The sequence below is a fragment of the Tribolium madens genome, unplaced genomic scaffold (assembly GCF_015345945.1).
Source record: "Tribolium madens isolate multiple individuals breed KSU strain unplaced genomic scaffold, Tmad_KSU_1.1 Scaffold_96;HRSCAF=242;Tcas5.2_LG5, whole genome shotgun sequence".
In the NCBI taxonomy this organism is placed as follows: Eukaryota; Metazoa; Arthropoda; class Insecta; order Coleoptera; family Tenebrionidae; genus Tribolium; species Tribolium madens.
Genome location: NW_025401068.1, coordinates 3,330,619 through 3,357,220, shown reverse-complemented (window position 1 = coordinate 3,357,220; position 26,602 = coordinate 3,330,619). Strand labels below are relative to the sequence as shown.

General features: G+C 32.5%; 2 protein-coding genes across 10 annotated transcripts in view; both read left to right on the top strand.

The window, feature by feature from the left end:
* Positions 1 to 11,290, top strand: part of LOC123012322 (maternal protein pumilio-like) — a 45,779-nt gene extending 34,489 nt beyond the window's left edge. For 4 of the 7 annotated variants that reach the window (XM_044410162.1, XM_044410161.1, XM_044410159.1 and 1 more), the window contains 8 exons: positions 3,115 to 3,417; positions 4,958 to 5,195; positions 6,510 to 6,635; positions 7,379 to 7,802; positions 7,854 to 8,274; positions 8,336 to 8,525; positions 8,613 to 8,781; positions 8,836 to 11,290. In XM_044410162.1, coding sequence (XP_044266097.1) covers positions 3,115 to 3,417; positions 4,958 to 5,195; positions 6,510 to 6,635; positions 7,379 to 7,802; positions 7,854 to 8,274; positions 8,336 to 8,525; positions 8,613 to 8,781; positions 8,836 to 9,088 — 2,124 coding nt within the window. In that variant the 3' untranslated portion in view covers positions 9,089 to 11,290. The remainder of the gene's footprint in view (positions 1 to 3,114; positions 3,418 to 4,957; positions 5,196 to 6,509; positions 6,636 to 7,378; positions 7,803 to 7,853; positions 8,275 to 8,335; positions 8,526 to 8,612; positions 8,782 to 8,835) is intronic. The other 3 variants (XM_044410160.1, XM_044410165.1, XM_044410163.1) reach the window with 3 other exon arrangements.
* A 2,263-nt stretch (positions 11,291 to 13,553) lies between these two features.
* Positions 13,554 to 19,588, top strand: LOC123013352 (transcription factor E2F5-like). 3 transcript variants are annotated; one of them, XM_044411817.1, is made up of 4 exons: positions 13,554 to 13,712; positions 14,435 to 15,443; positions 17,035 to 17,323; positions 17,912 to 19,588. In XM_044411817.1, exons 2-4 carry the CDS (start codon positions 14,487 to 14,489, stop codon positions 18,037 to 18,039), a joined length of 1,374 nt encoding a protein of 457 aa, XP_044267752.1. In that variant the 5' UTR covers positions 13,554 to 13,712; positions 14,435 to 14,486; the 3' UTR covers positions 18,040 to 19,588. The 3 variants fall into 3 exon arrangements, with proteins under 3 accessions (XP_044267752.1, XP_044267753.1, XP_044267751.1); XM_044411818.1 differs by lacking the exon at positions 13,554 to 13,712 and adding an exon at positions 13,721 to 13,850; XM_044411816.1 differs by lacking the exon at positions 13,554 to 13,712 and adding an exon at positions 13,740 to 14,155.
* Positions 19,589 to 26,602: the final 7,014 nt, after the last annotated feature.

Sequence of the window (26,602 nt, the reverse complement as noted above, 5' to 3'; positions counted from 1 at the left end):
GAGCTTCACATCTTCGTTATAATCGAATTGAAATTATCTCGTTTCAAAATTTGTTTAATCTGAATGGAAATAGGAAAATCATGGACCAGTTGAACTTGCGATAATTGAAAGTAATAAAATCTTGAAATAATAATCGCAATGTAATACCGATTCAAGGTTTGTAATGTCAAGTTTAAATCATGGTCGCATTATACAATAAGTTTGCCAATTTACGTGAACAAGGTTACTTTTTAGATAGATCGTTTTTAACATTGATTAATAAGTGAGAAAGTTTCAATTATAGTTTGACTTCAGTTTTATTAGATATATTTTACATGTACTTCTTTCAAAGGCACTCCTAACTTTATGTTTGTTTTATTATAATGGAATATAAACGTAAAAATTCAGAAATTCTCAGGTTAAAGAACTTATAATAAAAGGTAGATGGCCTAATCTGACTTGAAGATTCATTTTTTACACTATAGAGAGATTGTTTTAATGTAAGTAAAGTTTTAATGTAATTTAATGGTCTATGAGCACAGAGGTAGTAGACGTTTTTATGTAATTTTGAAGTTTTATATAACTATTTTGAAACATTGTTGTAGATAATCCTTTTACGGTGCATATTTTATTTATTGATGCACTACATATTTGACGTTCTTATGACGTAAATAATTTGTCTTCAATATGAAAGTATGTTTCCTTTCGGTCGGAAAAGGAAATGTGTTCCTTTAATGATCATCATAGTATCAAAAAAGGTCACTTGAAAAAAAAACACACATGAACTACTTTCTACAGGACTCGGATTTCCTACCAGACTCTTCTCTTTCTTTCTCTGTAGTCACATTTTCATTATGTCTATTTTCTCTAAAATTGATTTTAATTATCTTGGGATGGAACGATAATCGTTACTATGTCTTCAAATGTAAACTGCAATTTTCCATTTTATTGCCGCTCGTGGATATATTAAAGTTAATTATAACGAATCTAGATAAGAACTTTCTAATTTAACATTTTTAGTTCAAAGTGTTGTATGAACAGATAATGTGGCTACCTTTAATGTTAATTTTAATCATTATTATTCAAGTAATTAACCCTTCTCTAGTTAAATTTATCAAATGCTAAGTATTTTCTACTTTTACAAAGTTATAGGTTTTTGAGTTAGTGTTATAGGACCATTCACAAAAGTGCTGTTTTTATGAATAAATCTTAATACTGATAAGGTTTTATAAATTATGTATTTCTTAGTTACATAATTACTCATTTTTGAAATTTTATCGTTGAAACATTTCTCCGTTCGACAGGAAAAAAAGTACTCGGGTCATAATTGATGACAATTGAGTCAAATTTTCATATTACGTTCTATAATATTTGATGAATCTAATCAGATTACGATATTGGACAGACGTCATATTTTAATAGGGTCGCATTTATATGAATGTTGCAAACGTTTTTGTTGAGACGGTTTAAATAAATCGTAACTGTTTTAGAAAGACTCACTCTAATAATTTTGTACGGTTATATGTATTTCAATCTCGTATTTCAGGATTGACGAGATTTGAAACATTTTATTCTTGTTTCAATAAAAATGTAGCGAAGTGTAGCTGTATAATCTAATCGGAAGTACTGCAAGTATTGATTTTAAGTAATGAGTTTCAAATTGAATTGAATAGGATTCATAGCAATCTTTAGATTTTATTGAGAAATATTTGACGAAAAAATCATTTTACGTCATTGTGGATTTCCGTATCCGTTGTGAAACAGACGGAACGGTAACCACATTTCGTTGTTGTAGATTTTGATGCAGTTGTAGCTTTCGGGAGTTTGAGTCAGAAATTGAATGTATATTACAAAATGGTTAGCACTTGCAGCTATGTGTTAATAGGACAGAATAACTACACATTGTGGAAGAAGTGGCTGCTTTCTTCTAAACAAAAACTAGTCATATTAAAAAACTTATAAGTTAACTGTAGATAAATGTTTGACGTAAAGAGATAATTATCGCAATTTTTACTGGACTGGCCTCGTTATTAAAATATTCAAGTAAACATCCGATGTCTTAAAAAATTGGATATCAAGGTTAATATTGGCATGTTCATGGATTTTCTCGTGCTGCTGCTGTGTTAATTTTTTTACTAAGAGTGAAATATTTCACCTGTCATGGCAATTCATATTTAGCAACTGATCAGAGTTTAAAATCCAATTACAAACTTTCTCTGATATCTATTAGAGAATCTGCTAAAATGTGTTCTTTAATGAACCGTTGCTTGATACGAGATAAAATTAAATGAACGTCGTGAACAAAGACAGTACTAAGTAATTTTTTAAAGTGAATTATGTATAAACAACGACGTATTTGGTCGTTCCTTATTAATCAGCTCATGCTACCTAGTAATTTATGAATTAACTTCCTTTCAGTCTGAGCCTAACTATTATTTGCAGACTTATGTATGCATATAATTATTGCGCAATGTCCGATTAGGTTTTGAGTATCTTTTAACTTGGTCATTCTAGAATGGTAATTTAGGCCCCGGAGTCATTGCTCTGTGCCGGTTGATGAGGAAGCATTTCTTTGCGGCCACGATACCGTTACAACGAACTAATACACTTGTAGGTATGGATTGTCTGGCGAATTCTTGTTTACCTCTATATCTACGCGACTTGGATAAATATGTCATGGAAATTAGTGACTTTGAAAAATAATATTTGCGAAAAAATCCAGCGTAACGTTACGATTTAGAGTATTATTTAATCAATTATGTCTCGCTTTTTTTAAGAAGTGATAATAAATATTGAAAAAGTGGAGGTCGAACGTGCCTCAATCAGTGTTTTTTGGGCACGCATTTTTCAAGTAGTTACGTGTTAAATAATTAAAAGTACTTACTTAAGGCACGTAATCGATATAACACTGTTTTGAGTTATTCATGCGCAAAATGGAAATGAGCACGCATACCTACAATCAGATTTCTAAAATTTATAAAGTTTCGATTCGCATCAATCAGAGTTATCTTGTTGCTTATTGCTCGGAGTAAATAATACGTATCTGTTACGTTACTACTGTTACGTTTCTGATTCATTACGCTCGACTAATCACAGAAACAAAATTAAACAGTGTCTTTCGTTTTTCTCTTGTAGCAACTCTTCCGATCTCAACAAACCCAAGCGGCTACTCCCAATGCCGCCCAATTGCAGCTGTTACAACAACAACAACAGCAATATCTCGCCCAACAACAACAAGCGGCGTTTCCTCAACCACCATACGTTCTTAACCATCAGCAAGAACCCTCCTACCTCATTACTGCCGGTGTCCCACAATACTACGGTGTTGGTCCATGGGTATATCCGGCACCGGCGAATCTCATCCAACAAGGAGCTAGCAACGGAGCCCGAAGACCTCTCACTCCAAATGGCACAGCCGAAGCACAACAACAAGTACAAGTAAGCGAAGGAAAATGAAACGTGTGATGGATTCTTGTGTCATTTTAGAGAAATATCGTATATATCAAATGTTGAATTTAATTTTACGTTTATAACGGTTGTTGAATTGCTAGTTTTTAGGACGAACCGTTAGATGTGCGAATTTGATATTTATATGGGACGGATGATGTTTTAAATTTGAATGAGATGTGACTGCGTGATGGCGAATTTTTCCTTTTACGTAAACAAAAAAAAAATGTTTGAAAAACACTTCTTGTTAAATTATTCCGACTAGATGAGTTGCACTGTTTTATGACGCCATTAGTTTCATACATTATTTTTTACGAAGGTGTCATGTGATATTTAACACCACCGGAAATGCAGAACCGCAAAGTGACGAATTGATGATATATGTACATATTTTTATGTTGCGGTGGTTTCACAATTATGTTAAAAAGTTCAAATATTTGCAAGATTTTTACATTTAGATTAAATTAAATTGGGTATGGATGGTATCCGTGGCCTTAACATTTAAATGTGTTTCTGTTTGGTAAATCTAATAATTAATATAAGGAATTGTCACAAAAGAATTGTTTTTAAATTGTGTAATTTTGACTCACCTCGTTTTCTCTCTTTTGTGTATTTAGAAGTTTTCATTGTTGTAAGTCAATCAAAGTTTTGCATGGAAGAGTGTCGCGATTCAATCTGAACTTAACCAATAAATTAACGTTTGTTCCAATCTGATTTAGATCGTTTTTGTTTTGTAAAACATAAATATTTGTTGTGTTTTTGCTTAATCAGTTTGTGTGAAATATCAAATTATATATTTAGATGTGTCACTTTTGTTACTGAACGAGAAGCAGATCTTTTCCAAGTTTCTTTCAATTTTAGGTAAAAAATTGCAGTCGGTCGCGTCGGCTGCCAACATCGTTTGTATTGCCAGTCTTTTGAAGTGCATTGCGTCTCAATATCCTTGAAACATTTTTTTTATAAAATTTTTAGCTTTATCACTTTTATAATTTAAAACAACTAAGATTTTACGAAAACTTGGTAACCGCATAAAAAGTATCTGCTGACTCATTGCTCTAACAGTATTGAGGTTTACCGATTTAATTCCGGTAATCACATTCCTTGTGAAAATAGTTATTGTTAGTTTTATGATAAATATATTTTTTATTTCTGTAATATATCATTCGTCGTTTTAAATGAAAATGCTATCGGTGGAATTGTGAAATTAACACACATGGGATGAAACTGCGTAGCAAGAAATTCATGGAATGTACATACTAACAGCACTTTCATGTAAAGTCAACACAGTTTGTGTAAATTGTAAATAAGAATAAAATCGCGATTTAGGTCGTTACCAATATGGAACCGTTCTGGTGGTTAATTTCCAATTTTATTGAAACTAACAAATTTATTAGAAACTTTTGAATTTGATGAATTTATTCATGGTTTGTGTGACGGAGATTAATTAAGTTTTCGCTACAATTTTAATTTAAATTCTGCTAACATAACATTACGTGTAGATAGCATATATAAAAAGTAACCTCTTTTGCAGCCACAAGTTCCTGGGGGTTACATTGTTCCATACTATGATCAAAATACCCCAATTCTTATGGCACAAGGTGCGGCAATGCGAAATGGTACACCCATGCGCTTGGTTAGCCCTGCTCCTGTACTTGTGCAACCTCAAACTAACCGACAAACACCGGCAGGTGCTTCCCTGTATTCTAGTACTCCCCAGAGTTTGTATGGTGCTAATGTGAATACTTCGGTTAATGGAGGAACTTTAGGAGGTAGGTTAACTTGTTACATACAAATATGGTGAATCTACTAATTGTTCTGTACATTTCGTGTTTGTTCATCATTCATTTCTAATACTTTATTCATATTTACTTAATCGCCAATACTAACAATTCAATTTTTGTACAATGTTAATAACGGTAAATGTTGTGACTTGTGTAAATAGTCGATTTTATCTTTCAATTTGTTTAAAACGTCTTCGATTCTTTCTTCATTTATTGTTTAAATCAATGGGGACCTAGCAAAATACGACCTTGGCTTTCAGATTGAAACGATTCCGGTAATATTACTTATACTTTGGTTAATAAAATTGATTACATTTTACTTTCATCAAAGGTGCAATTACTGACTTATTATTTAATAACGGCAATCGCTCAATAAGCCTAGATTTTTATGTGATTAATTGCTTAGTTTCACATTTTCTACATTGTTGACGTTGAAATTAGAATTAAAACTTGATCACACTACATTGTTTCCCGACAAAAGTAATACTAATGAAGCTGTCTAAGTTTGTTTGAAAGGATCTACCTATCATGATAAAAGCTTGTAAAAATATAGATGAAAAACAAATTCAAGGATATAAAAGAAAAGATAGAACACTTCGTTTTAACACATTTTATTGATAGAGTCTCGTGCATACAATAAAAGTATAAAAGTCATTTTCTTGAGGCTTTCACAGTGCTTGAAAAAATATCTCGAAAACATGCAACGGTTTCACGTTATGTTTTGTTTTATTGGGAAACATTTAAAGCCTAATTAACAGCACTATGGGGTAATATCGGGCGTAATTTTCTTTGACGTATTTGTATTTTTGGCTTTTTATTATAATTTTTTGAAATATTAATCAAAATCACCATCTAAATAGAAACAGTTCAGTGTGAAATTGTTTAGATTGAAGTAATTGAAGATTCTAACACTTTAGTAATTAGCGTCACAATTAATGATGCGTTTGACATGATTTCAAGCACAAATCATTCTGTTAATTCGTGTTATTTTTCAAATTACCGTTCAATGAAAATTGTTTAGTTTTTTTAACGTTTTGCTCAGGGTGAATAATTACAAAATTTCAATTGATTGGTGTCTTTGTTTTTCTGACAAAACTAACAACTCCACACGATCGATTCTGTATTCCATGTTCAGTCGTCATTTAGAAAGGCATTTCCTTGGAAAATTACTCTTAAAAATTCTCCCGCTGATGCAGAACGTCTAATATACTTTTTTATACTTTCGTCATTGCAACGGCTTGGAACGTTTTTGTGGTGTTTTGTTTTGTTGATTTTTTTACTAACTGTGGTTGGTGTGGGTAGGTGTGGCCCAAGGTGTTGGTTCTGGGTTATTCCCACCTCTTCATGCAGCACCACCTTCTGCTCCATTCGGTAGTTCTTCTCTAGGAAATATCGGTTCATCTGCTACAACTACGTCGCTTCATACAGGTAGGAGAAGCGTTGCTGGCTGCAATGTTGTATTTTTTTTTGTACATATCAAATAACATTTAACAATGCATGCCCACATTGTGTTCCAGTTTTTTAGGTGCAATAAAATTTGTAATGTTTGATTTTACATCGCCGAACCTAAAAAGTTGGAACGATTCATTTTTGTAAATATTTCTGTATTACTTGAAAAAAGTAATTAGCATGAAGCATTTGGTTATAATTTTTTTATCAGAAATTATTAAAACGTCTAAATAGACGTATTTTTATGATTTCGAAGTTTTTTTTCAGAAATTGTGTTCAATAATTAAATGTAACTACAACACGATTTTCTTATCAATCGGATTGGTCAGAACTGGCATTAAAAGATTATCTGAGTACGACAGAATCATTGCCACATGTCAGAGAAAAAGCTAACAGTAATCTAATCACAAAGTTGTAAAAAAGATTAATGTTATATTGGTAAACTTTCTATTATTTAGAAAAAAAAAAAAAAATTGCAGGAATATTTTTGAAACTCAAATTATTCCTAACCATAATAAAGGTTATTTTATTTGCTAGTGTTGAAATCAGCATTTTTCACAGCATCACAGCCGAGTAAAATTTTCTGTAAACTTTCAAGCGTTTGCTTTTTATATCAGTAAACATTGTAATTTTTACATTTGTTTGGGCCTATATTTACTTAAATATAATATATCTAATGTTTATACAAGCAGTATAAAAAAAAATTGAAATGTTTTATGTAGACAACTTTGTAGGCCTGGGACTGAACACGACATCGTCTGGTCGTCGCGACTCGTTCGACCGGAACACTTCGGCATTCTCGCCGTCGCTGGACTACAGACAAAAATGGCCAACATCCTACAACATCGGCAGCAGTCCGAGTCCCTTGACCGGAAGTCTGACACCTCCACCGTCGGCGCCTCTCCAATTGGGTGGATTGATGACTTCGCGGGTTCTCTCGGCGGCACCTGGGGCCGAAGCGAAATACCGAAATTCTGTGGCTGCAGGACTGACAACGAATGCGATGTTTGGATCGACGAATTCGCTCTTCACAAAAATAAATTCATCGTTATCGACGGTGCCGAGTTCGTTGGATAAGGGACAACAGGGTCGATCACGCCTGCTTGAAGACTTTAGAAATAACAGATATCCCAATTTACAATTGAGGTTCGACGATAACTTTCCAAATCGGATTTTTTCTAATTCATATTTTTACAGAGATTTGGCCAATCACATTGTGGAGTTCTCACAGGACCAGCACGGGTCGCGGTTTATCCAACAGAAATTGGAACGAGCTTCGGCGACCGAAAAACAAATGGTTTTCAATGAAATTCTATCGGCAGCTTATAATCTTATGACTGACGTCTTCGGCAATTATGTTATACAAAAATTCTTCGAATTCGGGACCGCTGAACAGAAGACGACGTTGGCGCAGAAAGTCAGAGGTCATGTGCTTCCATTAGCTCTACAAATGTACGGTTGTCGGGTCATACAAAAGGCTCTCGAATCGATTCCGCCTGAACAACAGCAAGAAATTGTGAGAGAATTAGACGGTCATGTTTTGAAATGCGTCAAGGACCAAAATGGAAATCATGTGGTCCAAAAGTGTATCGAATGTGTGGATCCCAATGCTTTGCAAGTAATTAAATAGTCAAAATTAAATTTACAATGTGATTTATTAATTTTTTCATTTGTTCCAGTTTATCATTCAGTCGTTCTCAGGGCAAGTGTACACGTTGTCGACTCATCCGTACGGTTGCAGAGTCATCCAGCGCATTTTAGAGCATTGCACACCTGAGCAGACTGCTCCAATTTTAGCCGAATTACATCAACACACCGATCAGTTGATCCAGGATCAGTTTGGAAACTATGTCATCCAGCATGTGTTGGGTAAGTCTGCAGTTCTAAAAACGAGTCTTGTTCCAAATTTTCGGCCGGTTTTGAAGCGTCTAATTACGACTTAAAAATATCTTTCAGAACACGGAAAGCCCGAAGATAAGAGTCAGCTGATTAGCAGCGTGAGAGGAAAAGTTTTAGCTTTAAGTCAACATAAATTTGCCAGTAACGTCGTGGAGAAGTGTGTCACTCACGCGACCCGAGCTGAGAGGGCGCTACTAATCGAGGAAGTGTGTGGATTTAATGACAAGTAAGTGTTTTGATGTTTGTAGAGTTTTATTTTGAAATGTTTTGTTCTGTCTAGTGCTCTACATGTCATGATGAAAGATCAGTATGCGAATTACGTGGTTCAAAAAATGATAGATGTGAGTGAGCCGACACAACGAAAGGTGTTGATGCATAAAATAAGACCTCATCTTAATTCGTTGAGGAAATACACTTACGGCAAACATATTATTGCCAAGTTGGAGAAATATTTCATGAAAACTCCTGGATCTATGGGCTCTATCGGAGGAGAGCTTGGTCCCATTGGACCACCGACCAACGGAGTGCTTTAATTTAAGCGTTGTTTTTCATTTTAAATATATTTTTAATTTTTTGACCAATTGTGTGTGTTACTTGAGTTTTGTTTAACACACCAACAAGGTTCCAGTATTTTTCGTTAATTTTTTTTTTCTCATCGATGGAATTTTCAGTTCGTAATTTTTATTTTTGACTTTTATTTGTAAGGTTAATCATATGTTATTGTGAATACATACAAATATCTGTATTATAGCTGTAATTTATGTAATTTGTCTTGCATCAAGTTTCATCGTTTCATTGTTTGACTTTTGTTTCACGAGCTGTAGCGAAGTCGTTCTTAAGTTTTTTTTTATATATAAATATTTAATTTATTTTGCATTTTTTACGTTCGGGATGAGCCTGTAAAACAAAAGGCAATCAATTTCATCATGTGCATGTTTATTTGTGTCTGAAACAGTTATAATGATAGAACAGAGTTCTGAAACGAATCTCAAATTTTATTTTAATTCATTTCGAAATGGATGTCTTGTAAAATTTCCCCTAAAATTAAAACCGAATATCTGTACATAAAAACTAAACAGTTTTTTAAATTATGGAATATTAAGTGTCCCCCAAATTATCCCAACAGTATGTTAAAAATGTGATAAGGTCCTCAGGAAATAGATTTGACATCATTCAAGTTCATCCAAATCAAAATTTTTCTAGTTCCGCACATTACACATTACCACATTCAAACCTAACACATTTGAAGCAATTGCTTAAATTTATTAAAAATTTTAGGAAAGGCCGTATTGACTCAATTTTTTGACGTAAATCAAAAAACAATTTTACAATATCTACATAAGGTAGATAAAATACATACATTATTTTTGGGCCAATACGGCAGCTGCTAACGGCATTTAATACACAAAATATTTGCATTTATGGTAGTTTAGTCATGTTTGATGTAGTAATTCACGAAAAACCTTAACTTGAATAGAAAAATCGATTGAGTAATACTTGACAAGTTCAAATGTGACTCGTTTCGTTTAAATGACTATTGCAACTCTAGTTTCGAATACATTTTCTCATAAGTAGCATTAGTTTTGAACAGTTCATAATAATGTCTAGTTATAAAATAGAATTTGAAGCACGTTTCTTTTCGATAAAAGTATTGAAATATAAAATAGTAATTGTACAGTTTCGTAAATTCCATTATATTAATTTTATTGCATTTATGACTGTTTATGTGTAATTGTGTGTTTTTGAGCTAATCTGTGTTGAAATTATACAATATTTGTAAGAGTACATAAAACTTTTTGTAATTTTGAATGGTATTAGAACAAAAACACTTCAGTCATCTTTGGTATGTGTACATAGAATACCCATTTTGTATTATATGTAATATAGTTTCGTTCATAACATTTCCAAACAGCCACACAAACGCCATGTCGGTAACTTGTACACTTATTAAGGATTACTGTACACCATCTCTCCCCTCCCGCTAGTGATATGTATATATGTTAATCATTTTTAAATTGTGTCACATGTATTTATATAGTAAAGTGTCTCATAGTGTAATAATGTAAAATAATCCATTTTGTACTTAGAAATTGTTTGTATTGTATTTTTATCATATAAAAATCGTGTTCTACTCATCAACTTTATTAATGGCAATTTTCACTCTTTGGGTCGACAGTATTCAGTATTTGGTTGAATTTTTCGAAAATAGCGAGTGAATTCTACATTAATGAATTTGACGAGTATTACCTAGTATAAAATAGAGCGGCGGGGAGGTAAGGTTAAGATGGCCAATTAATTTTGGAATGGCAATGTGGCCTCAGACTGATGTAAAGATACTAAACAAGTGTAAAGTGTAAATTCCATTTGGTTATCACGTTGTAAACTGTATAATACATGTGTAAAAATATTCTGTAAAATGAGCCGTTTGGAGTTATGTAATTAAATTGTAAACTATGTATTCTAAATTGGAGCGATCTGGTTGTTTTATTGTACTTTTGCGGCACTGATGCCTGCTTGTAGAGTAGCTGGACGGGGATCACTTATGTTCACAAAAAATATGGCTCTCTGTGGATCTACGGCTGTATATTATATTTATTATGCGATCTGTTTATGAATGTGTAAATTTAGTTTACTGAATGCATGTTAGTTTAGTTAGTATATTAATATGTACGATAATGTATTTCGATTTTATTATTTTTTACCACAGTAGTATAATTAAACTTTATTGAATCAAATATGTGTTTCAGTACTGAACCTTCACACACAAAAGCTATTACTCTGTTTAAAACGCTGATTGTTATTTATACTCGTATATTTTGATCAAGTTGGGTCAAATCTTAAATAAGAAAAATATGTACATATTTAGAAAAATTATACTTTCGTACTATTTTCTATTAGATATTAAACCTCTGGTGAATGTTCTCAGCATGAAAGTCAATTTAACATATGTGTCGTTATTGTGTTGTAAATTAAATCAGATAATCGAGATAAAGTGTTTACGATTGCCATAAGAAAGAGCATTCCAATGATTGTGGAGGAAACGAGAGTCAAAAATGATAAGAGAATAAAAAAGAAATGGTGGAAGTTAATAAATATAGTAAGCAAAAAATAGATGTTAATTTTTTTTGTAGTTAGTGTTCTAAGTGCTCTCATTGAGACTTAAGGTTCAATAAATAATAGGTTTTAAGATCTGTAGACACATTATTTGTGACGTTTTACTAAATGTTCGACATTTTGTTTTTTGCCAAACGTGAATGATGGTTAGAAACCTAATCATTATAACGATTCGTACATTTAAATAAAATATTGTAATAATTATTGCAGTGGTATTCAACTATCTACTTTTCATTTATTATTTATGAATTCTTAAATCAAAAGAAATAATTTATATTTAGATTAAATAATATAGTACTAAAGTAAGTGTTTATACTTAGAAAAATAAATTTTTAAATTTTTAGCAATATTTAATATTTTCATTAAAAACCAATAGGTAAGTATTTTTTAATTACAACTCACTCAATTTTATGAAGTGGGTACATAAAACCTTAAAATTCTACAAAAACTATCGCAAGAGGCCACAAAAAATTGTAACAATCGAAAACCTATTTAAAACCTTGGCATTTGATTACAATTAGAAATTTGGTTTTTAAATATCTCATACAAAAGATATTTTTTAAATATACATAGGTCAAAAAAGACATTTCCATTGGTCGGATACTCCAAATTCAAAAAAGACGAATAAAATTACATTTTTTTTCATTTCTTCTTTTTATTTCATGTAACCTTTGCGTTTTCGGCTAAAGTAACAAATGTATTTTGTGTATCGATTTTTTTTTCTTACAAAGAACTTATACTCTTGCATTGTTTATTAGTTTATTACAAATATACAGTTTTTAGAGTGTAAAAAAAAGAAACAAGTTGTAAAGTCGTGGCATTTAATGCCATATTTTTATAATTTATGCCAGTTATTTCCCATTGATTTCACAATCTGTTTAAAGGAGAATGAATAAAAATACTTTGCAGCTTTTTTTTATTTATTGGACTGTTCACTACCGCACTAGGAAGACAGAGATCAAAGCAGAAAGGAATTTGAAGGTGCATTTCGTGTTTTAAAATTAGAAAGGGATTCCATACCACTTCACTTATTAAAAATCAACTTTATTATGACAAAACAAAACACAAATCGAATAATAATCGAGCATCAATACCTAACAGATTATTAAAATAGGCAGTGCACCAGGTAAGTAAGTAAATCAAAGCAGAGGCTGAAGAAGTTTAAAAAGGCAAGGGAAAGCAGATGGCAGGGAGATTTTCTCAACATCCCCATTTTAGTGACTACTATTATGTATAGCAGTTTCACCCCCTGTGATACCTTTATTTTAAATGATAATCCAGAGGGGAAAAACTGATTGTGCACAGGTAAAACTTTTTTCAAAGGTGAGAATATAATCACTCTAATGCTTGACTAATTTTCGGGGATGTACCTACTATAAAAAAAATCAAAGAAAAAATATGAATGAAATTTCAATTAATTTTGCATTGCAAGTGCAAGTGTTGCTTTTTAACTAATTATATAATTAGTAATTTTCTACTATAATAAATTGTAATAGTAAAAAATCAAGAGTGAAGACAGAAATTACAAGAATTGAATCTTTTAAATTTTTATTTATTTAATTGCTGTAGAAGATAAAAACTGTAAACTGTGCAGCACATATTTGAATTTGTTTATTTCTAGAGTGAATTTGCAAATTTTTGGCTTAGTTTTGTTTGATTTCAACTTTTTAGAACGTGCGCTCTTTCTCTTTGCCTTATTTAACGTTGAAATAAACGGCAATGGTTACACAAACGTGACAAAAAATTCTTGTCATTATCTAAGTTGGGAACCATGAGGTCCCTTCGGCGACCCCCTGGAAGACGATGACATAAGGACCGTATCTGGATATTTATGCTTCGATTCCCCCGCCTTCCAACTGCCATATTTGTTTACATTTGCTATCTCTCTCGCTGTCAAATAGGTTACGAATAAACGTGCTTATAATTCGAAATGTGCCGAATTTAGTAATCCTACCATCACCCATTTGTTTAGAAAAAGTATTGTTTCTCTCACTTGTGGCCGATTTCGTTGATTGTGCATCCAAAAAATCCACAATAATCCAGGTAGGAAATGAAAATAAAAATATTCTTCAAACATCTGAGATGAGTGATGATGCGCAGGCGCGCTTGTTGGCGCCAATGCCCGGTACAGATGGCAGATGTTTTGTAACCAGTGCGTACTTGTACACGCTTGGCAAAATCGTAAGCAATTTCAATAATTATTTGTGAGACAACTAGCCCCCCTATCGCAAATCTAGTAGCACCGCGTGAAAGTCCACACTTTGCGGAACATGAATCTGGTAAAATTTTCGTTATTAGATGAGGCCTGATGCTAGTTGAGGCCGAGTTTGTCGCCGCGAACCCAGCTGCTTTGTATAAAGTGGTTTGGAAACCATTTTGTTTAGTATTCCGGAACATCTCGTTTTTGACCCGGTGTTTTCGAAAATATCTCGGTTGAGGAAGTAATACAGTGTGAGACATCCGAGGAAAGAAGCCCGACCTGCAAGGTAGGCCCCAATCTCTTTTTATCCCCGGTAATTTCGGGCTTCGTGTCGAGTGATGGCGGTTGGACTTTAAGGAAGGGTGGCGTGGATTTTCGGGATAAGATCACTGGAACCCCCTGCTACGGGGGCGCTCGACCCTTCCTTCAGGCCCTGGTCTACCCCCTGATGGGGAAACTCGCCCCGGTTGCGGCTTCTCCCCCGAAAAATCGTTAGTTATTCCGGGATGCGTTAGACCCTCCCCTTTCGCATTCCAACGGTTTTTAAATGCGTGTTTTCCAACAGATCGGCCACCAATGCTCAACCGTGAATTTTAATGATTTGAACAATAGACAAAATGCCTCGACCTTTCCTCCGAACGGAAAGCCCCAGGGGGTACAGAGCCGCAATGTCTGAGACCACCCCCGACATGGGCATCGTCAAATCCGAGTACGTGACCAGCCCCCATTTGCTTGATCACGGCTATGGGGCCACGCCGCAAAACCAATTGCTCCCATCGGCGGCTCCGAATGCAACCGCGCCAGTTAAACGGAGACTTAACCTCGAACTTGAACGGGGCCGAGTGGTGCCTCTGAAGCAGGAATTCAAGCCCCCGCAGCCCAAAAAGCAAAAACGGTTGACCCCTACGAAAAAAAACACGCGATATGATACGTCCTTGGGGCTCCTCACGCAGAAATTCTCGGCCCTTCTCGAGGAATCCCCCAACGGAGTCGTCGATCTCAACAAGGCCTCGCAGCAACTCAACGTGCAAAAGCGCCGAATTTACGACATCACGAACGTCCTGGAGGGCATAGGCATCATCGAGAAAAAATCCAAAAACAATATTCAGTGGAAAGCCAGTCGGAAAGACAACGAAAAGTTCCTCAGACTCACCAAGGACCTGCAGGACTTGGAGAATCAGGAAAACGACCTCAATCGAATGATCAACACAGTAAAAAAACAACTGATGGGGTTAAACAACGACAAACATGGGTTTGTCACTTATCAGGATTTGAGATCGATAGAAAAGTTCAAACAGAATACAGTTATCGTGGTCAAAGCGCCCCCGAAAACGCATTTATCGGTGAAAACCGCCTCCAAAGAGGACAATAAATACAGTATTCAATTAAAGAGCGACACGGGGGAAATCGAGGTTTTCCTATGTCCTGAATATGTACCACCTGCCAAACCAAAGACTGAACCTCTTGAGGATGACTTTAAAGATATCAAATTCAGTCCAAGTTTCGATTTGACTACTCCACCTGTGCCTCTTTTCGACAGTCCTAGAGCACCGCAAAAGCAAATTTCCTCGCAGGTACGTATCTCTTGGTCTAGCGTTCAAATTTATTAAAGATTAAGATTGAAATTTTTGGGTTATCATGTTTATCACGTAGCGAATTATGTTTTATTTTTATCCATATTTGGTTCGAGTAAAATTCCGGTTTAAATTCGGTTACAATGTTTACGTAATTCCATTGAGGTTAGATAGCAGGAAATGGAGGCAATTCCGCTGGTACCGGCTTTGCGCGTGTAGTCTCAATACGCATGTGTATTTTCGGAAATTATTTTCTTATTATTTATTTTGGTTGTATTTTATACACGTAGGAGATTAACTTATCAAAAATGCAACGATTAATTTGTCAGTGATGTAATGGGTTTGACCTTTAGCTGCGCCAAGGAAATGTGAAAACTTTTTACATTTATTGACGATGATGTGAACAATCACTTGTGAAATGTTGAAAGTAGGCCCAATTGGCCATGACGATATTAACAAAATTTAGTCTTGCAAATGTTGACTAATAGATAAAACTAGATCAGTCTTTTGTCATTGAAAATTTAAAAATAAAAATATATGTTGCATATTTCACTATAAAAATTAAAGTTATAATTTGTTTATTACCATGTGGTAAAATTTAATAAGTAGTGAGAAATCATAGAAATTAACTATTTTAAAATTATTACAGTTGGTGTCAAAAATTTCTAAGCAGGAATAGTTATTTATTCGACGAGTTTGAGTGTAAATTGGACGGATTATCTCACCGAGTGGGTTATTAAACCACGAGTGTAACGAGTGGTTTATCGTCCACGAGGTGGAATAAAGCGTCCGATTTACACTCAAACGAGTTGAATACAGCATTTTATTCTTCGAATTCGTATTGAGAAATGCCAAACAGTTGTCAAAACTTCCTTACACGGGAGAAAAACCGTAAATTTTGACAGTGTCGAAGAATAAATGTAAAAACAAGTTTTTGACAAAAATTTCTAAATTTAACAAAGTGATTTAATACTTATTTTTTTACTTTACAACAATGAGACTCTAATTAATTGAGTGTTTTTAATCTTTATTCTCTTAAGTAAATCTCTTAAGTTTTTGCTTTGATTTTCCAAACATTAACCGTGAGAATTGTTGATAAAAGGCACAAAGCGCATGCAAGGACATTTAATTTTGAACTGATGACGTATTCATAGAACTGAAATATAATTACACCATATTCAAGTGATCTTATCTTGAAAATTAAAAGAGCATTGTACTCGTGAAATGAATCAGTTTAAGTTATCGAATTTTGCTTGGATATGACGGTTTCTAAAATGAAGGAAATTCGAATTAGGAAATTAAATCGGTCAAATCATAATGAATTAAATGCTTCAAGTCGTTACGTTAAATAACAAAGAATTGAATTATTGAAAAATTAAGTAACTATTCACTAGAGGGTTTAATTATTAACAATAATTTCTCAAAAAGGCTAATTAATTTAGGTAATTAAAAGGAATTATCTGTTTTTTAGATACGAATTGATAATTTAGTTCTAATTTCTAGATAATGCCTATTTTTTGTGGACTTTAGAATTGAATCTATTTTTGTGTTAGGAGTTTGAGTGTTGACCAAGTGTGAAAAATTGTTGCAGATATGCAGGAACTTATCATTTACGAAAGATCCAGTGGTCAGTGCCCGTACGCCACTATCAGTACAAAATCCATTTACATATAATAACGTTTTAACGTCATCTCAAGAACCAACGCCTGCAGAAATGGACCCGTTACGGCTCTCCCCTTACCCATCATTGGTGGATGGTTACCCAACTTGTTTGGATTCCAGCAGTTTGAAACTGGGGACGGTACCCCTCATTAATGATAATGAGGTACTAGGGCCCATGATGGGACCTTACTCCATGCATACAGCAAACATACAAACAGGTTTGTTCTTATCAGTTACATTAACGGATTTTTGATAAACGTCTAATCTTCAAAACATGAAAATTGTGCCACTTAACAACGGAAATGTTAGCTTTGTTTGTGTTTATCATTTGAACCACGCTGTCGGTTTAAATTTTTACAGGTGTTGGATCTGTTTAACAATTTTGCTTATTTTAATAACTCGAAGAGACACCACTGCTACTAACTAAAACATCTAACAAACGCTTACATTGTAACTGCATTCTGGGATTCTGACTGTGACCTGTGTGTGTCTGATTCACATCACAGGCAGAGTTCTAGCTATGCGTTTACAGCTTGCTTCTCAACTCCTATAAACCAATTAACTCATTAAAATCATGCTTCAGTCTTGCAAGTGTCTGTGTTTTGTTTTTTCCTGCTAAATATAACATGGGACGCTTTGCCATTACGCTGTACTGAATTTCATGTGGGCTGCTGTTTTGCGTAGCACCATGGGATTCAGCTCATCGTTTGGTTAACTGCTAACTGCTTGCAAATGCCTGCCATTTAAAAAAAGTATAATTTTTTGTGCGACTTGGTGGGATATTGATTGGTTTGTTTCTATTTCAGGGTATACAATTGACTCGTTTTTCCCAAACGAACCGTTTCTACATTTGGAACCGCCAGCAATGCACTCTGAATATAACTTCAGTTTGGATGCAAACGAAGGGTTACGAGATCTCTTTGATTTCTTATAAAGGAAATCGGTTTTCATCATTGCTCATGTACAAATTATTTGCTTATGATCACATTGATTGTAACTTTAACTGAGGTTCTCAAGATTACTAAATAGTTGTCGTACTTAATTGACTGATTGGAAGCTTAAAAATTTTGTATATAGTCGTGTTCTTATTAAAAAGATATATTTTACTGCCCGAGTATTTGACAGGCAGAGAAATTATTTTAAGGTGTATTAATAACGGCACAGATTTGTAAATATCGCAACTTATTTTGGAAGTTGTAATGAAACGGCTCAAAACTACATTCCAAAATCGATGTTTTCTTGAGTGTATACTTTGGGCTATTTCGTAATGATGAGAACCTTGTATTTGTGTCATTTCATTCATTTTATATTTATTGTTGAGTTAACATTGGTTAAATATTAAAATTAGATTTTTACAAATATTTTCTAAGAAAAAACTGGACCAAAGTGCCTATTTGTTTGGTCACGATTAATATTTAATTTTTTGAGCTGTCTCAATGTCAAACTTATTTATTCATTACGAAAAAACTACTTATCACTAGCATCAGAAAGTGTTAATATGAAATGGAATCAAATGGTGCCATTGGAAAATCTCTTGTAAATATATTTATACACGCTTATGGGGCATTTTTGTCTGTTTTAATTCCATAATTAGAAATTTTAAGAGAAAATTATATAGATTTTACCTGCTGTTGTTTTTCTTTTTGTTAGTAAAATACATTGTTTGCACCCACTTCTGGATCACCTTGCTTTTGTTGTTTTTAATAAAATAATAATTGCGCTAGTGTTGCAATAAGTCCGTACTAGTCTTTTTTACAGATGCAATTTCGTAAGATTTGTAATTTTTTGTGAACAATATTTTAAAACTTGTTTGACTGAGTATTTAATATTGCAATTTTTGTAGAAGAACGTGGGTGTTTTGTTTATTCAGTACAATTATTTTTGGTTTTAATTGTTACTTCTGTAAATAGGTTATTTTAATGTTTATCTTTTATATTATTATATATATTATAAATGTCCGAAAGCCAATAGAGGCCTTAAATCAGTTCGGTAGAAACATCACATACAGGTGATCTTTATCTTATGTCCTCTTTGACTAACAGTCCAAAAGACTTAAATTTTTATTGATTAGGGGCCATTCGAGCTTACTTTTCACCTTATTAAACATTCTAAAATTACAATATTAAGCTTGCATATCACTTTTCTATTTTTTTGTCATTTGTGCAACTTTTTAACCTAAAACTCTCATGATTGTGAACTGTTTTATGATTTTTATTTCAGTTTTGTGATAGATCGAAAGTTGTATTATCAAACAGGAAACTAACAATATTTTGCTATTTGACGGCAAATAATCATTAAACGTAATAATCATGTCGAAGAATTGCACAGTTTTTTTTATTTAAAGTGTCACATGTTTTGGCTGCTTATTTCTTTGTAATTTTTATAGTTTATATCAGTTCACAAGTTAAGAGGCGTTAATAAAAATCACTCTGTACATTTTGATAATGTACATAAAATTGTAAATTAAATAATAGATGCACTTACGTTTTGTATTATTAATTTTCCAATGTCCAGAACTTAATTTCAACAACTTCAGAAATAAAAATTGTAAGAACAAGTGGCTGTGTTTATCTAACCCAACCACGAGTTTGATTATTTTGATGCTGTTTTTCCATCTTAAACCGATATTTGAAAATCTAAAGTGCCACTCGTCATGTTTTACAACTTGCTTTGATAGAGATATTTATTGCACTGAAGAAATCGACTTTGTGTTGGAAATGAATCGAAAATAATCTGTAATAGTACGTGACGTGTTTAAAATTCTCCATGTAGCGCTAAGACAGTGTTGCAACTTGCAACAAGAATCTTACATATTTTTGTTTATTGGTAGAAAGAACTTGTTGGCAGAAATTATTTTATTGTTGTATTGGTTATAATAAACTGGGGAACCGTTGAAAGTGCTGACCATCAGTTAAGCTAATCATTGATTGACGACTCCCTAAAGATATAGCTGTAGTCAGATGTTTACATTGATAATGAAAAGGGTCAAGAAAGATTTACTGTTGATAATCACACCTCTATGAATTTATAAAGGAAAGGAATCTTGATGTTAACGGCCGATTAATTGATGCATTCCTGAACATTCCAATAAATTTTCTTTGAAATGTAACTATAATTAATTGTATAAATCACAGTATGGGTAATTGTTCATTTCATAGAAACGCAGATTTTTAGTTCTAAATAAAGCTCTACGAAAGCGACTAAAGTTTCTCTCGAGACTTGAAAATACCTGCCAAACTTTGGGAAAGAAAGAAAATTTGTTCGCGGAATTCAACATACATCCTTCTTTTCTCAATTGTTTCCTGAAGTCGATTTAGTTTAAAGCTAGTATTACAAGATTCTTTTCACTAAAGTAAAATCAATACCGCTAACGAGAGTAAAATAGTCGGAAGTTTTGTTTTATTTGGGCTAGTCATTTAGTCATGTCCAAAGTAACTGACAACGGTTGCAATGAATAACAGGACAAGGGTTCGTGAGGAGATTTTGTCTACCAAGGGAGCCTTCGCATTGAAATTAGGGGAAAAATGCTATTCCACTCGTATTATAATGACGCCATAAGAGCACAGGTGGATTATAAAGAAAACTTGGAATTATTATTGTCACGATCACGAATGTCATAGAAGTGTTGAGACACGACAAGCAAGACAAAGAGAAATAACAGGGTGTTATATAGATGTAGGTGGGTACAGGTACAAAGTCGGATACGAGCTAGATTGGGAATTGTAGTGAAGTAGTTTCGCAAATTTTGTGAGTTAATTAGTTTAAGTTAACTTTGAGTAATTTAAAACTTTTAAATTAAAATATTGGAAAGGAGTGAAACTTGCCTATCGTATGCTAAATATTAAAGGTTTTGAACTGCATTCGAAAATACTTTTGGTGTAGGAATTAAATCAAATATATCGGGCTTTAGTGTTTATTTATTAAACAAAATATTGCAGTAAATAGAAGTAATTTATTTTTTTTTTTAATTTAGTAAAGTATGAATTGTATTTAATAAGTTGTTCAAAAATGTATTTCAAAAATAATAAAGGTTTATAAATTTTATATAAAATTTTGATGCCAACGAAGAGATATTTATTGTTTCTATCCCGGCGCATCCACCATTTTTGATATTGCTAAATTCGTTTATATTGTAAATTTTTTATTTTTAAATAAACTTTTTAGAAGACGTTTATATTGATACATTATACAAATGTATTTTTGATAAATTAACTATTATACCTAATTAATTAAAATAATTAAATTATTATTTTGCAATATTTATGGTAATATAAATGTACTACTAATGATAAAAGTTTTCAGAAACTATCATTAGTTTTCACTTATCAGAAAGTTTTTTAGTTTAGCTCATATTTTAGTTTATAAAAGTAGTCGTTTTCTTATATTTACTGTTAAATGTTAACTCTTTGGTGTCATTAACTAATTAACAGCCAAAATATGCCGAAAAAAGAACAAAAATTATTGCAACATGCATAGTATAAAGAAATGTTGAAATATTTTAATTTATGGATTATTGTACCTATACGCAGCTGCAATTTGCAAAATTAATAACAAAAAAGTCAGCTTACAATTTATCTTACAAATTATTTTTTATGAGGTACAAAGATACTTAATTTTTGTTGAGCCATTTGGTTTATTTAAGCTGTTTTAAAGATATAAACAACAAATAAATGATAATGAATAATGTCTGATAAGTGATAACACTAATTAATGACTGCGCACTATTAAGAGATAAATTTCACTCTTTGAATCAATTTCACATAAAGGCTCTTATACACTGAGTTGATGTCTTAAGAAATGTAAAATCGCCAGAAAGATATACCGTTTTTATAACCTTTTATGGATTTGATTTTTTAATAATTTTGTGGCCACCCGAACACAAAACTGTAATCAGCACAAATTTTGGGTGTACACACATCAACGTGCGTGCAAGTTCCAACGTGTGGATGCACGTATACGAAATTTATTTCAGAAAGTCAGATGTTTTTTTTCCACTACTATGAATACCAAATATAAGTCTTTCTTGCTTATAAAATATCGATCATAACTGGGCACATAAAAAAAGCAAAAAAGTTTTAGATGAACCTTTTTTGAAACATTCAGTAAACATTTTTCATCAGCATAAGGAAAACTTATCATTTCAGTTATTTAGTTCTCTAGTTTCAAAACTGAAAACTTTATTTTATTTTTTTAAGGTTAATCAATATCTCATATTTTTGTATGTTGCAAATTTACGATGTGATTTTTGAGGACTTAAAAACTAATGTCTTGTGGAAGGGTAATTAACTTGAAATATGGATAGAGGACCGTAGCGTAACCTGACATCGACAAGTTCTCGGATTTCTATTCATGTGATTTTCTTGTGGGACCATTTGAAGCAATTAGTGCAGTGCGGTAGTAAATATGCTGCAGAAGTAAGGTTTCAAATAATTTTTTTCTTAAACTAACAACAATATTTTTTTATATTGTCCGTCTCATAAGGCGCTTGGAACAAGGACAAAATCTATATTTTTGATTTTAAGTCTTTTAATAACCTTTATGTTGATTTGTTCAAAAATGTAAATAAGTTGTGCTAAAAGAGCGATTTTCTCTTAAAATAATTTTCCTGCAGGTTTCATATGATGGGATTTTTTCGGGACCCTTCTGCACATTTACATGTTAAATTGGTCATTATCCCTCCCAATAAATATCATTTAGAATGCTTTGACTGTGATATATAGCGCGGAAACCGCCAAAACAAAACATTTTTAGAAACAAAAGCTAAAATTGATTGGTTGTTAATTACACGATTGTATGAGTTTTATTTACGACCTCCTAAGCTATTGTCATTGTCTATCTTTAGAGTTGCCCCTGGATTTGATCAATTAACCATCATCCATAAACTCAATAATCAATAAAATGTTGGTGAGGTTTTTTAATTACCTTTAAATCCGCAACCTCTTTAAAAATTCAAAAACGTTCTCGCTACCGGCGACGAATTTATTAATAAATTTGTGCAATGTTTTTAAATTGCATTTTTTGTGTCTTAAAAATGAACGTTTTATTTTTAAATGCTTTCGTTTTACTTATTTTCCAAGTTAATTTTAGATTACATCACGACGAGATAAATTTCGCACTTCCGTATAGAAGATGTTTAAAGTTAAAGAGAAGCCGAGTGCGAATTCGATCATTATCTTCAAGGGGCCAAAATGCAATTTCAGTATAAGAAAGCCAACTGAAATATGTATACCAGAGTATCAAACTGGAAGACTGGAGTTATGGAAACCAGAACTGAGCTGAATCAATAAGGTTTCTAAGATTCCTGTAATGCTGAGTATACATCTGTGTGACAGATACAAACAGAAACGCAAACACGAACACATGCGCCTTATTGAACTTTTAGCACCACAACACTGAGATTTATTTCATTACGATTATGCAAATCAGCGGAAAATATTTACTTGAAATTAGTGTCTTTTTTGTTTTGTATTGAAAAGCAGACATTAAAAAAATAACTTTTATCCGCAAATATCACAAACGTCACCATTTGGTGATTATGACTAAATGTCACAAGTAAAAGTTTTACCTTTCAGCCATAGAGTAAAAATTCTATTTTTGCGCTTAAGCGTTTGGCTTTGCTTTAGAAACTATCACTTTTACTTCTAATATACTATTAAAATGGAGCAGTTGTGGTCCAACTTATGGGTGTTCAAATGTTGAGTATGACCAATTTTTACTTACTTTTAATCAAATAGTTGTAAAGATAAATGTACAAATCTTTAGTTTTAGTTTTCACACATATGGTAATATCAAACCATTAATACTTTGATAATGTAATTTTTATTTTAGCCCGGCGCATCCACCATTTTTGGTTAAAGGATGGTTCACAAATGTTAATATTTTTTTCTATTTTGTGTTCTATTATTTTTTTGTTATGGATATGAAAAATCGATAAATGTTATATTCACAAAGCTTTTGGCTTAAAAATGAAAAAATTGATTATAAAATTAAAACAAATTAACTTGTGTTTTTTGCGGTTTTTATTTCTTGGGAATAAGCTGTGGTTTGTAGAGAAAGGAAAAATACTATGTGTAAAATAAATTCTTATAAAAACAAGAATCTTTCCGTAATGAAACATTGACGCAAGTTCTTTGAAGCACTCTGCATTATTAAAGTTAATTAGTGTTTTCTTTTTTAATGTTTCTTTTATTTTATTTCATTCTTGGTAAATGAAGTCAAATAAGGAAGTTTTGTCTATAGTGGTAAACACAAGTATGTGGTCTTTGCTTGATTAAAATTTATGAGTGAGTTTTGTCTACTAAACAAAAAGTTTAAACATAAAATATGAGGTACGAACAAGACATTTACATTTAGTTTAAGATAATGTACAATAATTTTTAATATTTAAAGTGTCTAGGAAGTAATTAGAATTTGTTAATTAATTTGTAATTTAGATAATAAAGATGATTTACACAAGAGTCAAACAAACAAATAACTAGATTCTCTATTTATATGTTTTGTTTTTCTTTCCCGGAAAATAATATTGTACGATCTGGTTCTCAAAGGATTTGCGTTATTATTTTCCTAGAGCAGTGTAGGTGAATTAATTAGTTCTTGGAATATTTCAATACGTACGAGATAATTTACTAAACTAGCAAATTAGTAATTTATTTAAGGAAGAAGAAGCTGCAAAAGCAACTTCATAAATTTTAATTTTGTCCAAAAAGTATTGTTTATTTACGTTTTCATGAACAATTCAAAGAGTATCATTGAGGGAATTTGTTGTGTAAGACAACATTAAAAATTAACGTCTACAAAGAAATGAAACTTTCTCTTTATACCGCAGTAAATTGCTCAAGTTTTGAGTTTTATGTTTGTCGGTTAGATCTTGATAAGTAAATTACCCTCGTTACTATTACCCTCTGTACTATTTGACGATTTATGTGTTAATGAATTAGTTACTACCTATATTCATTTCATTGGAGTGAAACTCGCAGAGCTGCAGTCAAAGTGGTGTGTTTAAAGTGTATCATTTTTGCGGATTGTTACCCCTTTTTGGGTAATCCCACAATTATGCAAATTTGTTTAATCAGGAAATCTCTCGTAAAAATACTGTCAGTGATAAGTTTCAATGGTTTTCAGTTTTTACAATAGCACGAATTAACAAAAAATTGTGTAGCGTTGTTTACGCTTAGAATTCAAGCAAGGATAATAGGTAATAATAATAACAATATATGAGACTGAGGAGCCATCCTGATTTCCAGTTGGACGAAATAAATAACAAGCTTCCAGAGTGAAAGAAAATAATAAATATTTTTTGTGTAAACTCTGTTGTGGGTATGTTTTTTTCAGCAAACAAAAAATAATATGATTTCTGATTCAAAAGGATAATAACCACTGTAAACATGTTTAACAACTGCAAAGGAAGAAGATATGGCCCACTGCTCAATAATGAAGTTTTCTTGCTTATTAAAACTTTATTTTCCTCTTCGAGTTGGTGTTCCAGTTATGGTTTTCAGGATCTTTTAATATTTGCTGTGTTATGAAATGGTCCTTTAGATGTTTTTATACCGAAAGATTGCGCGGTTTCGTGGATACAAGAATTTAATTAGTAGAAATTATTAACTTTTTTACTTGGGACTTAAATAACCTGAAAATTGTTTTTAACGCTGTCCAATTTGTTTGATTTATTTTATCGTGCAGTTCGATTTTCGGATGCTGAATCCACACTGGCGGCGTTATTGAAACTAAACCGAATTTTTGCAAAAAGAACATCGTTTTGATGCGCTCAAATTCAGGCGTTTTCAATCCTCGATGTTATAACATAAAATCAAACATTTGTAGTTGTATCAGTCTGATAAAAGCAAGCTGTGTGAAATATCGAGGGATCACATACAGTCAATTCCCAAAAATCTGTCACTTATTCAGGACTCGTGTCAGAATAGAAACAAATTCCTTTCTCTCGCGGCACGATATTGTCGACACAATGCCGACCTACGTTCTCGTTTCTCCATAATCTGTGACCGTTGGCGATATATGATTATATGAAATGAAAAGATCCGGATTTTTGATCAATGCTGGAAGAAGACGTAATCTTGGTTAAACCCACATAGTCTTTTTACAGTTACACCGAAACAGAAGCAATTTTTTCTTATGTTTTTCTGTTTTTAGAGTCACATAACAAAGGGATAGAAAATTTAATATTCATTAAGTTCAAGGATTTCAAGAAAAGATTCAAATGTAAGTTTACTCTGTATTTAGTATATTTTTTTAAAGCAACAAAGAATTTTTTTGTAACAAATCATTAACTTTTAAATTTAAATAATTACGAATAACATCATAAATATACATACTTATATCATTATACATACTTACAAGGATTTTTTTTAAAAACGAGCCATTCTGGATATTTTGAAATTTGAAAATTGTGAGACAGGTCAATTTTTTAATTTTTTGACTTTGAGGATACACTAAAAGGTGTCTCCCTGTAATGAAAAATTGACCTGTCGTGAGATTTT

Bases quoted from the DNA above. Each gene is read 5' to 3' on its own strand.
- LOC123013352 (XM_044411817.1), top strand. From the start codon at position 14,487: ATGCCTCGACCTTTCCTCCGAACGGAAAGCCCCAGGGGGTACAGAGCC. The intron at 15,444-17,034 runs GTACGTATCTCT...AAATTGTTGCAG, and splicing joins AAAAGCAAATTTCCTCGCAG to ATATGCAGGAACTTATCATT. The intron at 17,324-17,911 runs GTTTGTTCTTAT...TTTCTATTTCAG, and splicing joins TACAGCAAACATACAAACAG to GGTATACAATTGACTCGTTT.